The sequence below is a fragment of the Octopus sinensis genome, linkage group LG22 (assembly GCF_006345805.1).
Source record: "Octopus sinensis linkage group LG22, ASM634580v1, whole genome shotgun sequence".
Taxonomy (NCBI): domain Eukaryota; kingdom Metazoa; phylum Mollusca; class Cephalopoda; order Octopoda; family Octopodidae; genus Octopus; species Octopus sinensis.
This window is the reverse complement of record NC_043018.1, coordinates 26,323,450-26,337,663: the sequence shown is the minus strand read 5'-3', so window position 1 is coordinate 26,337,663 and position 14,214 is coordinate 26,323,450. Positions and strand designations below refer to the sequence as shown.

The window sequence follows — 14,214 nt, the reverse complement described above, 5'->3', positions numbered from 1 at the left end:
TTAATAAGTTTTCTCAGGCGTAGGAGTGGCTGTGTGGTAAGTAGCTTGCTTACTAACCACATGGTTCCAGGTTCAGTCCCACTGCGTGGCACCTTGGGCAAGTGTCTTCTACTATAGCCTTGGGCTGACTAAAGCCTTGTGAGTGGATTTGGTAGACGGAAACTGAAAGAAGCCGTTGTATATATGTATATATATATGTGTGTGTGTGTGTACGTTTATGCGTCTGTATTTGTCCCTCCCCAACATCGCTTGACAACCGATGCTGGTGTGTTTATGTCCCCGTAACTTAGCAGTTCGGCAAAAGTGACAAAAAATAAGTCCTGTGTTGATTTGCTCGACTAAAAGGTGGTGCTCCAGCATGGCCACAGTCTAATGACTGAAACGAGTAAAAGAGTAAAAGAGAGAGTGTGATTACACTGTGTAACACAATTTTTGTCCTCGGGTAGCAACTGTTATTTCCTATTTGCTTCCCCCTAACAATTATGAAAAATGGCAAATATTTCCTTCAAACTTTGCTTTTGTTACATTTATTCAAACCCCAAAGAATCCCTCTCAACACATGGCTATGATGCTCCCCCTCTATTCCAGCTCATGTTCAGAGATGCACATATTGTCAGCCACTATATATATTTCTTTACTACCCACAAGGGGCTAAACATAGAGGGTACAAACAAGGACAGACAAAGGGATTAGGTCGACAGACAAAGGGATTACATCGACCCATTGCGAAACTGGTACTTTATTTATCGACCCCGAAAGGATGAAAGGCCAAGTCGACCTCGGTGGAATTTGAACTCAGAACGTAACAACAGACGAAATACGGCCACGCATTTCGCCTGGCATGCTAACGTTTCTGCCAGCTCGCCGCCTTCATCAGCCACTATATATATATATGTATAGATACGATGGGCTTCTTTCAGTTTCTGTCTACCAAATCCACTCACAAGGCATTGGTTGGCCTGAGTCTATAGTAGGAGACACTTTCCCAAGGTGCTATGCAGTGGGACTGTACCTGGAACCATGTGGCTGGTAAGCAAGCTACTTACCACACAGCCACTCCTGTGCCTATGATGTGAATAAATGAAGCATAACAGGGTTAAACAAGCCACATCATCCCCAAATATTTGACTTGTTTTCTGTTCAAACCAACCAGATCTGGTCTTTCATGCCTAACGTACAATGTCATTCTAAAAAATATATCATTGAGATTTTGAAGCTATGAGACAATGCATGAAAACAATGTGAATAAATAAGTATTGCAATATACAAATTAATCAGGATGTTAACGGGTAAAACTAGCCATTTCTGATTCAGATATTCTGCTTGTTTTATGTTAAAACCTGCTAAATCTGGCCTCTCACACCTACCTGACAATGCCATTGTAAAAGCAAACAATCACGTCATTCAAAGTCTTGAAGCTATGAGACAATGCAAGCTTAATTCAAAACAATGTGTCTGTGTCTGTTCTGGCAAGGTTTCTACAGCTGGATGCACTTCCAAATGCCAACCACCCCAGAAAGTGAACAGAATGGTTTTTACATAGCATCAGCACAAGCGAGGCCAGCTTTGGCATGGTTCTTACTGCTGGATGCCCTTCCAAATGCCAACCACTTCATAGTGTGGACTGGATGCCCAAATATTTCACCTGTTTTATGTTCAAACTGGACATCATCATTGTTTAATGTCCACCTTCCATGCTGGCATGGGTTGGATGGTCTGACAGGAGCTGGCCAGGTAGAAGACTACACCAGACTTCTGTGTCTGTTTTGGCATGGTTTTTATGGCTGGATGCCCTTCCTAACACCAACCACCCCGCAGAGGGGACTGAGTGCTTTTTACGTGGCATCAGCACAGGCAATATGGTATGGTTTATTTAACTGGGTGCCCTTCCAAATGCTAACCACTTTACAGAGCGGACTGGATGCTTTTTAAGTGGCACCAGCGCAGGTGTGGTCAGTTTTGACCTGTTTTTTTTTTGCATTTGGATGCCCTTCCTAACACCAATCCTTCTACCTCCACCCAGAGTGGGCTGAGTGCTTTATATGTGGCATCTTATGCAAGCAAAGGATGTGGGAAAAAAAAAGGATAAAGAAGGATTAAAATAAATAATTAATAAAAAAATATGAAAAAATCCCCATCAAAAACACAATGCAAATACTTACGTCTCCTAGCTGACTGCACACTTTTTGGATTGCATCGATCCAACGATTACGAGCTGGTGAAGGCAGTTCTGTGCGTTTTTCTGTTTCTTTCTCTTCATAAGGTAAATCAGTTGGAGGAGGAGCAGCAGCATCACTGTAGTCTTGTGTACTCTGTCGGCTGACATCTGCTGAAGAAATTCGGCTATTCACAGGACTGCAAAAGTAAGAAGGCAAAAAATTACAAGAGACATCGTAACACAAGACGGAACATTTCACAGCCTCATGTTCTGAAGCAGTCATGGGCAAGCGGAAACCCGTGGGACACACCGAATTGTATCTTTTCGTCTTTTACTTGTTTCAATCATGAGGCTGCAGCCATGCAGAGGCACCGTGCTGGTGCCTAACAAACATTGATTTCAAATTTTGGCACAAGGCTAGCAATTTCAGGGGGTGGAGGTTAAGTCGATTACATTGACCCCAGTATGTAACTGGTACTTATCTTATTGACTCCAAAAGGATGAAAGGTAAAGATGGATGAAATACTGCTATGTCATTTGCTTAGTGTGCCTCAAACAAACCAAAGACTTTTGTTTGAGTTCAGTATGTGGAAGTTCCTCTCATGTGTATACATGTGTGTGAAAGTGCTTGTGCCTCCATTAATATACATACATACATACACACATAGTTGTGCATATATACATAAACACACACACACACACACACACACACATATATATATATATATATATATATATATAAAGGGAAAGTTTACGAAAATAAACAAAAGACGAAGGCAGGTGGTGTACAAACAAACAGATGTATTAGTATAGCGCTCAGGAATAGAAAAAGTCTTTTACGTTTCGAGCCTATGCTCTTCTACAGAAAAAACAAGGAGAGAAACAAGGAGAAAAAAAAATGTGTGTAGTAGCTAACAATCTATCATGGTGATCTATATACACATATAGCAGCCAAATTACCCTCAAATTATCAGCTTAAAGGAGGAGGTACCTATTAGATGTTTGTGATCTTGGATACATGGCCTAGACAAAAGACAGGGTGGTCATGGTTAGAATGACTTTGATCATAACCATTTCAGTCAAGATCTATGATCAAACTACAATCAGTAACCAGCCAGAGTGCTACAAACAACAGCAAAATAGTCTTTATATAAAACCCTCAACTACATTGTTTTAGGAAAACAGACAAATTTTGGAGAAAATTAGCCAGAACGACTTTGGATAAATTTGCTTGACCAGAATTGACCACAAGGTAGAAGGCACAGGGAACAGTTATTCCTGTGTGCACATGTAAAAGTAATGTAAAATTTCTTCTGATTTGTCATCATCTTCATCATTATTATTATCATCATTGTTATTATTATTATAATTATTATTTTCCATTATTATTATCATTATCATATTTTCCATTATCATTATTATTAGAGTGGTGAGGTGGCAGAATCGTTAGCACACCAGGCAAAATGTTTAGTGGCATTTCATCTGTCTTTACAGCTTGAGTTCAAATTCTGGCATGATCAACTTTGCCTTTCATCCTTTAGGGGTCGATAAAAAAAGTACCAGTTGACTGGAGTCAATGTAATCAATTAGTCTCTTAAAATTTCAAGCCTTGTGCCTATAGTAGAAAGGGCTACTATAATTATTATCATTACTATCATTATCATTATTATTGTCATTATTATTATCATTACTGTTTTTATTCAAAGTCAGTTTTCCATGCTGGCATGGGTTAACCCTTTCGTTACTGTATTTATTTTGAGATGTTCAGTGTCTCTTTCAATTAATTTAAAATCTAACAAAGAATTTAGTAAAATAACTTAGTTATCATTCAGCTTGTTTTAGGAACATAAATTGTGTCTAAGGTTTGGTGCAAGATTTTAATTCAAAACTTATGAAAACAAGACATTTGTACTCAGAGCAAGAGCTGGTTTCAGCCGGGTTGGTAATGAAAGGGTTAAATGGTTTCTTAGGAGCTAGCAAGCCAGAGAACTGCACCAGGCTCCAACTGTCTCTCTTGATATGGCTTCTATGTCTGGATGCTCTTCCTAACACCAACCACTTTACAGAGTGTACTGGGTGCTTTATACATGGCACCAGTACAGGTGTTTTTAATGTGGCACCAGTAGATTTATCAAAGTAAGGATATAAAAATATGACATTGTTCCCCCCCTACCCCCAGGGACTGTGAGCCCTTGCTACGCCACTTGCCTTAGGTTAAGCAATGTCAGTCTCAATATCAACCTGCTACATCTCTTTATTGCTACCAACACAACAAAATATTCTCAGACGTCAAATATCATTCTTATCTCTGGCAAATCTGTGATTTCTTTGTAGCTTTTTTTTGCTTCTTATAATTAATTGCCCTTTTTTAATTACATGTCAACTACTAAAAACTCGTTGAAACCACCTTATCTCAGTCATTAAACTTGCACAGCCAATAAATTATGCACATTTCATTGCTTGTCAGATTTCACAAAGCCTTCGATCATTTTAATCATATTTTTGTTTTCCTAAAGAAAAACAAAGAAAAGATAACTTCATATTCATGTTTTTACTGGGAGCTTTGGTTCTATATTTTTTATGGGCACAGGTATGATTGTGCAGTTAAGAAGATTGTTTCCGAACCATGTGATCGTAGGTTCAGTTCCATCAAGCTCCACTGTAGGCAAGTGTCTTCTACTGTAGCCCCAGGCCAACCAATGCCATGTGAGTGAATTTGATAGATGGAAACTGTGGAAGCCTACTGGTTCAAGTTCAAATCTCTTGAGTACTTCGAAGTGTATTCTATATAGAGAACACCTGTCTCTAACCTATTTCAATGGCCTGATAACTGAAGAGATGGCGGCATGGGTTTCTGCCCCGACATCCTAAACTCGGAGTTTTATCATGGCTACTGAATAATTGTCACATATATTTACAGATAAATTCCTCTATTCACATAATATCGAGGTCTCTTTCATTCTTTTGTTATCTTACCATTTCTATCAATATATATATATATATATATATATAGGTTCCTCTAAAGTGACTGTCATTAGACCTTCTGACCGGGTTACCAAGAATGAGGGATATAATCCAATAAACTCACCCTTGGTCAAATCCTAAGTTTTCTGCTGATTAGCATGACTTGAAGAATCTGCTTTGCGATTCTTTCCTGTGACATCCTAATCACATGCCCATAGTACCAAAGCTGTTCCCTCTCAATGTGGAAAAGGAGCAGCTGGAATCTGAAGAAACTTCCTGATCTCCAAGCAACAAAGCCTGTTGAGTAATGTTACTCCAGAGATTGTCTATAGGAACCCCAATTTGGCCCCTTGTACAAACAGTCAGCTAACATTTGCAGACAACTGATGTTGCTAGGTTCATCAGAAAATGATCTCCAGCAGGCACTGAATGGAGATTCACTGCCAATTGCAGCAAAGCAGGGTGAGGCAATCACAAGAACAACGTTATCCATTAAGTCCCTTCAAGTGGTAGAGCACAACTTTGAGGGAAATTTTTGTCACTATTTCTAGCAGGCCACACAACCATGTAGAGGGACACTTGTTGGCTCCTTCTAATAAAGTTTTAACCTGTGGTTAAATGCATTCAGAATTCAGAGACCTTATTTGTCAGCCTCTCACAAGTTGTGTCTGTATATAAAGTAGCATTTATAGATTTATATCTACATGTGTACATGCACACCTCACCCCACCACACACACACATGAAGGTACACAAATACACAAACACACATTCTTTGGAGAAAATGTGAAAATCTTTGATACACAAGTCTACAGTATTTTATCTATAGCACCGTTAATTTTTTCATGTTTTAATTTTTTTTTTCTTACATTGTAAATAAAAAGAAACATCAAATCACTATTTCACTTCATGTAGGCGAAAGTTAAGTAATTGTATATTTATTTTTTTTATTTATTCATTTATCTATTTTTTGAACGAAGGAGGGGGGTGGGTGGGTGGGTGGGAATTTATTCTTTTAATATTTTTGTTTTCTGCTTCATTCAGGTCTACGTGAACATGAGTGGGAGTGTGAGAGCGAGAGAGAGAGAGGTGTGTGTGTGTGTGTCCCTGTGTGTGTGTGTGCCTGTGTGTGTGTGTCTGTGTCTGTGTGTGTGTGCACATTTATTTTCAAAACCAACATCAGTGGAATGGTAAATGCCTAACTAATTGATTCTGGTTTATGTATGTAGTTACAGAATAGCCATTGTAGCTAGGAACATAAATAAAAGAAGAGAAACGAAAAGAGAAAGAAAGAAAGAAAGAAAGAAGGAAAGCAAAGCCTTTATCTGTTCAGCATTTTCTGTGAAGTTATTTATCTAAAAGTTCATTCCAACATCTCACTGTGCTTAAAATCAATGAATTGAAGGACGATGATAAGCAGAAGATTCAGAGCGTTCTTAAAGATATGCTTCTTCCACACATCACTAATATTCAGACCCAAATATTTGGTGCCATTGTATGCATTGCAGTTAAAAGAAAAGGAAGAAGCGAAAAACCCAATGAATCAATACCACTGTTTTATTTATTTATTCATTTATTTATTTATGTATATATATATATATTTATTTATTTATTTACTTATTTTTAGTATCAGAAAAATTTCTGTATTTTCATGAACCGATTTTTTCCAATTTTTTTCTTTTTTTTTTTTTTGGAGCGGTGGTGATTGTGGCAGTGGGAGCGGGGTAGGAATGAGATACGATACGCCAAGAAATATACTACTTAAAATGAAGAGAAAAACAAAAGAACCTCCCACCCCACCCCCACTCCATTCGTCACCTCCCCCCCACACTTCCTAAGCAAAATAAATTTCAAGGTTAATGTATTAAAGAGGAAACATTTTTGGAAATGCCGTTATAGAATAGACCAGCTCTTTACCATCAATAGACACCATTGAACGCACTTCATTTCTCAGTACTTGGAATTTTGGAAGACCCCACAAGACCAAAATAGATAAGACAAAAAAGTTGAAAAGGTAACAATAATAAGAATAATGGTTTCAAATTTTGCCCCAAGGGCAGCAGTTTTGGCGGGGGTGGGGTTGAGTCAATTGCACTGACCCCAGTGTTCAACTGGTACTTGTTTTAGCAACCCGAAAGGATGAAAGGCAAAGTTGACCTCAGTGGAATTTGAACTCAGAACATAGCAACAGGTGAAATACCATGGAGCATTTCGTCCAGTGTGCTAACAATTTGGCCACCTTGCTGCTTTAATAATGATGATGATAATAATAATAATAATAATAATAATAATTAAAAAAAGGTACTGAAACCTATTTGAAAATGATTCCAGGCTTACCATCCCTACAGGAAGTGCAAAAAATCGTATTAACTGGAATGGCTCATGTACTGAGAAGAGCATTATCGCTGTGAAAGCAACATCCATCCATGAATTTATTTATGCCCTAGGTGTATGGAAAACACTCGGCGAGAAACGGAAGAAAATTTGAAGAAAGAAGGAAAAAACATAATAATAATAATAATAATAATAATAATCATAATCCTTTCTGCTATAGGCACAATGCCTGAAATTTGGGGGGAGGGGACTTGTCAATTGTATTGACCCCAGTGTTCAACTGGTACTTGTTTTATTGACCCCAAAAGAATGAAAGGCAAAGTCGACCTCAGTGGTATTTGAACTCGGAATGTAGCAACAGGCAAAATACCACTAAACATTTTGTCCAGTGTACTAACGGTTCTGCCAGCTTGCCTCTTTAATAATAAAAATAATAATAATAATAATAATAATAATAACAATAATAATAATAATAATCCTTTCTATTATAGGCACAAGGCCTGAAATTTTGAGGGTGAGGGCCACTCAAGTAGATTAACCCCAGTACACAACTGGTACTTAATTTATCGACCTTGAAAGGATGAAAGACTTCGGTGGAATTTGAACTCAGAACGTAAAGACAGATGAAATGCCACTAACAATTCTGCCAGCTTGCCACTTTAACAATGATGATGATGATAATAATAAAAATGATAATAATAATAATAATAGAAGTCTAGGGTACTTGAAAAGAATGATATAGGGCAGTTCTATATTTAAGAGATGAGGAATTATATACATTATTTACATTTGATGGATATTTGTCTCAACTTGTTAACAACGTTTCGGCTGATATACCCTCCAGCCTTCATCAGGTGTCTTGGGGAAATTTCGAACCTGGGTTCTCATTCCTAAGGTATTTTTCGATGTCATTATTATTATTATTATTATTATTCAGGTCACTGCCTGGAATCAAACATGGAATCTTGGGGTTAAGAGCATAGGCTACTAACTGCAAGATACCAAGTTCAATTCCAAGCAGCGACCTGAATAACAAAGATAATAATAATAATAATAATAATAATAATAATAATAATAATAGTAACATTGAAAAATGCCTAAGGAATGAGAACCCAGGTTCGAAATTTCCCAGACACCTGATGAAGGCTGGAGGGTATATCAGCCGAAACATTGTGTTAACAACAAACAAGATGAGGACAAATATCCGTCAAATGTAAATAATGTAAATGATATAGGACTCGGTATGGCAGATCACTTCTGAGAGACTCTCATACTTTGCTGCCAAACCAATTCATACTGACAGAGTAAGATTGGAAATAACATATCAAAGAATAGAGGCAAGAGAAGCACAGAGTATTTGCAACAAGATTTGCATAAAAGGTATGCAACAAGATTTGCATAAAAGGTATACATCTTAGAAGACTGTTTGTAGTACCATCCCTTATTTCTTGAGAGTTTTGCTCTGGCACCCCATCACTACCTTCTGATCTTTTTCTGAGTTACTCTCATCCACCCTTATATAAATGCAGGGTTGTATATGTATGTCCTCTATAGCATGGCACCTTAACCCTGGCATGAAATCACCTCTCCACATACTCAAGAACTCATCTCACTCATTGTAGTTTGTTTGTTTGTTCCTTCTCGAGCCATGCCTGGCTCATAAGGGCCAGTTTCCCGGTTTCCTTGGCATATAGGTTCCCCACCTAGATGGGACGCTGGTCTGTCGCAGGTGAGCTGCAAGATGCAGGAGGAAAGAGTGAGAGAAATTTGTGGCGAAGGAGTCAGCAGAAGTTCGCCATTACCTTCTGCCGAAGCTGCGTGGAGCTTAGGTGTCTTCGCTCATAAACACACACATTGCCCGGTCTGAGATTCGAACCCGTGATCCCTCGACCATGAGTCAGCTGCTCTAACACTGGGTGAATGTCACCACAAGTACAAATTCAAGTAAGTATCAGATATTTTTGCAGCTATCTCCTGCACTTGGATTGCAACAACATAACCATTGAGATGTACATGATCTATGGCTATGAGCCCGAGTGAGGCCTTTACTTCATGCAGTGCCCTCATGAGACCAGTGGCATCAAATAACTCCCTTCTCCAAATTTCAGGCCTTGTATCTGTACTAGAAACAACTGTTATTGCAATAATAACTAGTGACCAATGCTGGAGTGACCATTAAGCAAAATAAGCACATGCTTAGGGAATCAAGGGTAAGGGTGGGGGCACCATAGAAATGGTTAATGGTTTACAGCATAAAAGAAATCACTTTAACCCTTTTGTTACCATATTTCTGTTGAGATGCTGTGTGTTTCTTTCAATTAATTTTAGATATAACAAAACATTTAGCGAAATAACTTAGTTATCATTAAGCTAGTGTTAGGAACACAAATTGTGACTAAGGTTTGGTGGAAGATTTTAATTCAGAACTTTTGAAAACAAGACATTTGTACAACAGAGCCAGGGGTGGTTTCAACTGGGTTGGTATCAAAAGGGTTAAGAATTGGTTCTCTATTATATATTTTAACCCTTTTGCTACCATGTTGCCGTTGAGATGCTCTGTGTTTCTTTCAATTAATTTTAAATATATCAAAAAATTTAGTAAAATAACTTAGTTATCATTAACCTAGTGTTAGGAACACAAATTGTGACTAAGGTTTGGTGGAAAGATTTTAATTCAGAACTTTTGAAACAAGACATTTGTACTACAGAGCCAGGGGTGGTTTCGGGTGGGTTGATATCAAAAGGGTTAAATTAATCATTTGTTAACCCTTTTGTTATCATATTTCTGTTGAGATGCTCTGTGTTTCTTACAATTAATTTTAAATATAACAAAAATTTAGCAAAATAACTTAGTTATCATTAAGCTAGTGTTAGGAACATATATTTGTGACTAAGGTTTGGTGGAAAGATTGTAATTCAGAACTTTTGAAAACAAGACATTTGTACTACAGAGCCAGGGGTGGTTTCAGCTGGGTTGCTAAAATAATATTCAAAGTGAATTATATGACTGGAAATATAATTTGAAAGTGTTCATGGAGTCATGATGAGGATTTGATTAAATACTTTGCAATTAAAAAAAAGTAGGAGAAAACACTTCAAATATTAATAAAGCAGAAGTATACAAAAATAAACATTACTTTCCTTCTTACTGATAATTTTGTTTCATTTTGAAAAATAAAAAAAATTAATCTATGGCTTATTCCTGTTTATGTTTTTAATCCCTTATATATGGGGGGCACCACAATCTTTTAAATGCTCAAGGCCTCTATGGGGCTTAATCTGGCACTGCCAATGACTTATGGTCTATGGCAGACTTTACGGTCTATCTGCAGACAAGATGTTGTTCTGTTGCACATAATTCATTCTAGCTTTACAAACACCATGTTCTACAGCAGACTTTTCCTTCTTTCTTCAGACATTATGGTGGTTCCATTGTACATTCTTCATTCTATCTTCCGACAACACATTTAGCTCACTCGAATGTGCGATGCCTATTTTAAAAATCAATATTAGCATTACCATTATTATTGTTATGGACCAATGGAGCAATGTAAAATTTTAGTATATTCTTAGTAAATTGAATCTCTAGCATAACTTTTAAGTCCTTATTGAACTACAAAGCAACTTCTACACAGCTACTCAAAATGCTAGAAACAGCAACCGATTCTCTTCCAATCACCCTCTGCTCCAGCTATCTGAAAGGAAGGATGTAGTGTATTCTCTGAAATACAAAAATCCAGGGTGATCATGGTTGGAATGGCTTTCATTTGAAATTGCTCCATCTGAGCTGAACTGGCACTCAATATGCCAGAAGTAGCGACCAATTCTTCCTTAAATCACCCTCGCCCCTGCTATCTGAAAAGAAAGGTACAGTGTCGTCTCTATAAACCAAAAAGTCGAGATGGTCATAGTTGGAATGGTTTCCAATGAAAGTTGCAACTTCTGAATAAACTGGTACTAAACGACAAAAATATTGCACCAATATTCTTGGAAAGGCATGCTTGCCACAACTGGCAAGTTCTCCTTCCTTTTCATATCAAAAGTATGGTCCAAACACAGGAAACTATTCTAACATACTTCCAAGGTGGACATAACCTAAAGTTGAATTTCAATCCTTTGGCTGTTGTACTATTTTTTCTGCTGGAGTCAAAAGATGAGGTGGCCACCATGGGAATGTCTGTTTGATCATGGCAGGTTTGGGGAAAAATCACTACTACTACTACTACTACTACTACTACTACTACTACTACTACGGCTACTGTTAGCCTAAAACAAGCTTCTACACAGCTGCTTGACCTGCTAGAGATAGCAGTTAAAAATATCTCTCAAATCACACCATATACTTGCAGATAAAAGGAAGGGCACATTGGAAAATGTGGTTGTAGATACACAACAGAAAACAAAAGATGGGGTGGTCACAACTGGACTGTCTCTGTTACTGTAGGTGTGCTTGATCATGGGTGGTTAGAGGTGAGACTATTACTCTCTACTTTAACTAGCTTCAAAGAAGCTTGATCTGTTGGAAATAGCAGTTAAATATTTCTCAAATCACTCCATACAGTCGTAGTAAAAAGGAAGGGCACATGAGATAATGTGGTTGTAGATACACAAAGGAAAGCAAAAGATGGGGTGGTCACAACTGGACTGTCTCTGTAATCAGAAGTCTGTTTGATCATGGGTGGCTTGGGGTGAAACAACTGATGTTTACTATAACTAGCCTAACAGAAGCTTCTACACAGTTGCTTGACCTGCTAGAAGTAGCAGCTAAATAACTTTCAAGCCACCCCATGCAGTTTTAGGATAAGGGTACATTGGGATGGCCAATCAGTAAACCAACATTATTGTCTCCTCAATATTTTACCCTTCAGTATTTAAACCAACCATACCTGACCAAAATATTCTACCTGTTTTTAATATTCAAATTGGCTAGATTTAACTTCTCATACCTATCCTGCAATGTCATTGTAAAAGGAGACAACCACATCGTTAAAATATCAAAGCTATGAGATAATGCATGATTAATTGTAACTAATGCAAATATATATGTACTAGCAGTATAGCCCGGCGTTGCTCAGGTTTATTTTCTTTTTGACCCTTTAGAATTGGAATTTTTGAAAAGTAAGGATTTTGCATTATGTAGCTTGTTATTCTCTTTATGTGAACATTTTTCTGGTTGTAATACACCGAAAAATGGCGACACATTTTCATAGAAAAAAAGGACTTTTTTTATGTAAATAATTTTTGGTGTGAACATGGTCCGATTTGAATTTTTTCTTCTACGGAAGGAAGAGCAAACCTTCTTCTATCATACTCTTAATTTTGGTCAACTTGTGCCGCAGGGTCTCGGAGGAGAAAATGTTAGTTGAAGGCTACCAAACTTGCCATACACAGACAACTTCAACTTTATATATATTGAGATTACATCTGATGAGTAATTGTAATGCCAAAAGATTAAATGGAGAGAAAGTTTGTTTATTCTTAATCACTGCTTGGAGCTGATGCTGCTATATTTATTCCAGCCAGGCAGTCCACTAGTGTAACTCAGTCACTGAGGTTGATTGTCTTTTAGTTAAAGCTATGGCTTTGAATCTGTCCGGAGTTATCTCCCTTTGGTACTTCTCATTAAGGAAAGCTAAAGAGCTAGAAACATATGTCTGGGAATCCTATAGGGGAAAAGCACTGGGCAGATGTGGTGTTTTTACACCTTTCACCATAAGAGAGAATTTTTTCTTTGCAGTAACATCAGTGGATTTGCCTTTAGAAGTTAAAATATGTCACAAGCATATTTTAATTAACCAAAAGTTTGTTTATTCCTACTTGCAGTTATAGAACTGCAAGTAGTATTTGGAGAGAGGTGAGAAGAAAAAGATTGAAAGTGATAAGAAACTAGTATTGGTCTAGACCAGTGGTTTTCAACCAGGGTTCTGCGAAACCTTAGGGTTTCGCCAGTACAGTCCAGGGGTTCCGCAAGAAGTTACAAAACTGCTAAAATCGGCAGTAATTTTTAATTCTCCTGTGCAGATATGTGTGCATAAGACTATTAAATTATTGCACAGGGGGTTCCTCGAGCCAGTGGAATATTTCCTTGGGGTTCCGCTCCAGCAAAAAGTTTGAAAAGCACTGGTCTAGACTGATGAGGAAAAAGAGAAATTTGAAGTGAGACTAATGTTTAAACTGTGTTCCAATTATATATATTGGAAGGATATTTCACTTGGTTCTGTGGGCCATTTTTTACTTCTCATTGATTTCACTCTAACTCATTTCTATCTCCTCCCACTCTCTCTCTCTCTCTCAGATAAATATACAGGATAAGGAACCCTTTAGTGTTTAACCCGGCCATATTTGGCCAAAATATTCTACCTGTTTTATTTTCAAACTAGTCAGATCTGGTCATTCATAGCTACCTTATTGTATCATTTTAAAAATAAACAATCACATCATTGAAATCTCAAAGCCATGAAATGAGGCAAGATTAATTTTACATGTTGTGAATACATAAGCTTTACATTTGACAGAAGAATCTGAATGCTAAAGGGTTAAAAGCTGATAAAGCTGTAAAAATCAAACTGTCAATGTTTCACTTTTACGATGATGATTATTTAGCTCCACATCTACCTGCATTGAGCAGATCTATGTGGTTCCTGGTTCCAGTACCATTTTGTTACAAAACTTTTGTTGAAATATACTGCCTTTCATCATCATCATCATTATCACCATTAGATGTCAATTTTCCATGCTGGCATGGTTGGCTGGTTTGAC

The 14,214-nt window shown here is 37.5% G+C and overlaps 1 protein-coding gene across 1 annotated transcript in view; it reads right to left on the bottom strand.

Annotated features, from left to right (window-relative positions):
* Positions 1–1,400: 1,400 nt before the first annotated feature.
* Positions 1,401–14,214, bottom strand: part of LOC115223135 (protein unc-13 homolog B-like) — a 393,815-nt gene continuing 381,001 nt past the window's right edge. The window contains exons 19-20 of the mRNA XM_036512114.1: positions 2,163–2,355; positions 1,401–1,418 (exon numbers count right to left, since the gene is read on the bottom strand). Of these exons, the coding sequence (XP_036368007.1) occupies positions 1,401–1,418; positions 2,163–2,355 (211 nt within the window). The remainder of the gene's footprint in view (positions 1,419–2,162; positions 2,356–14,214) is intronic.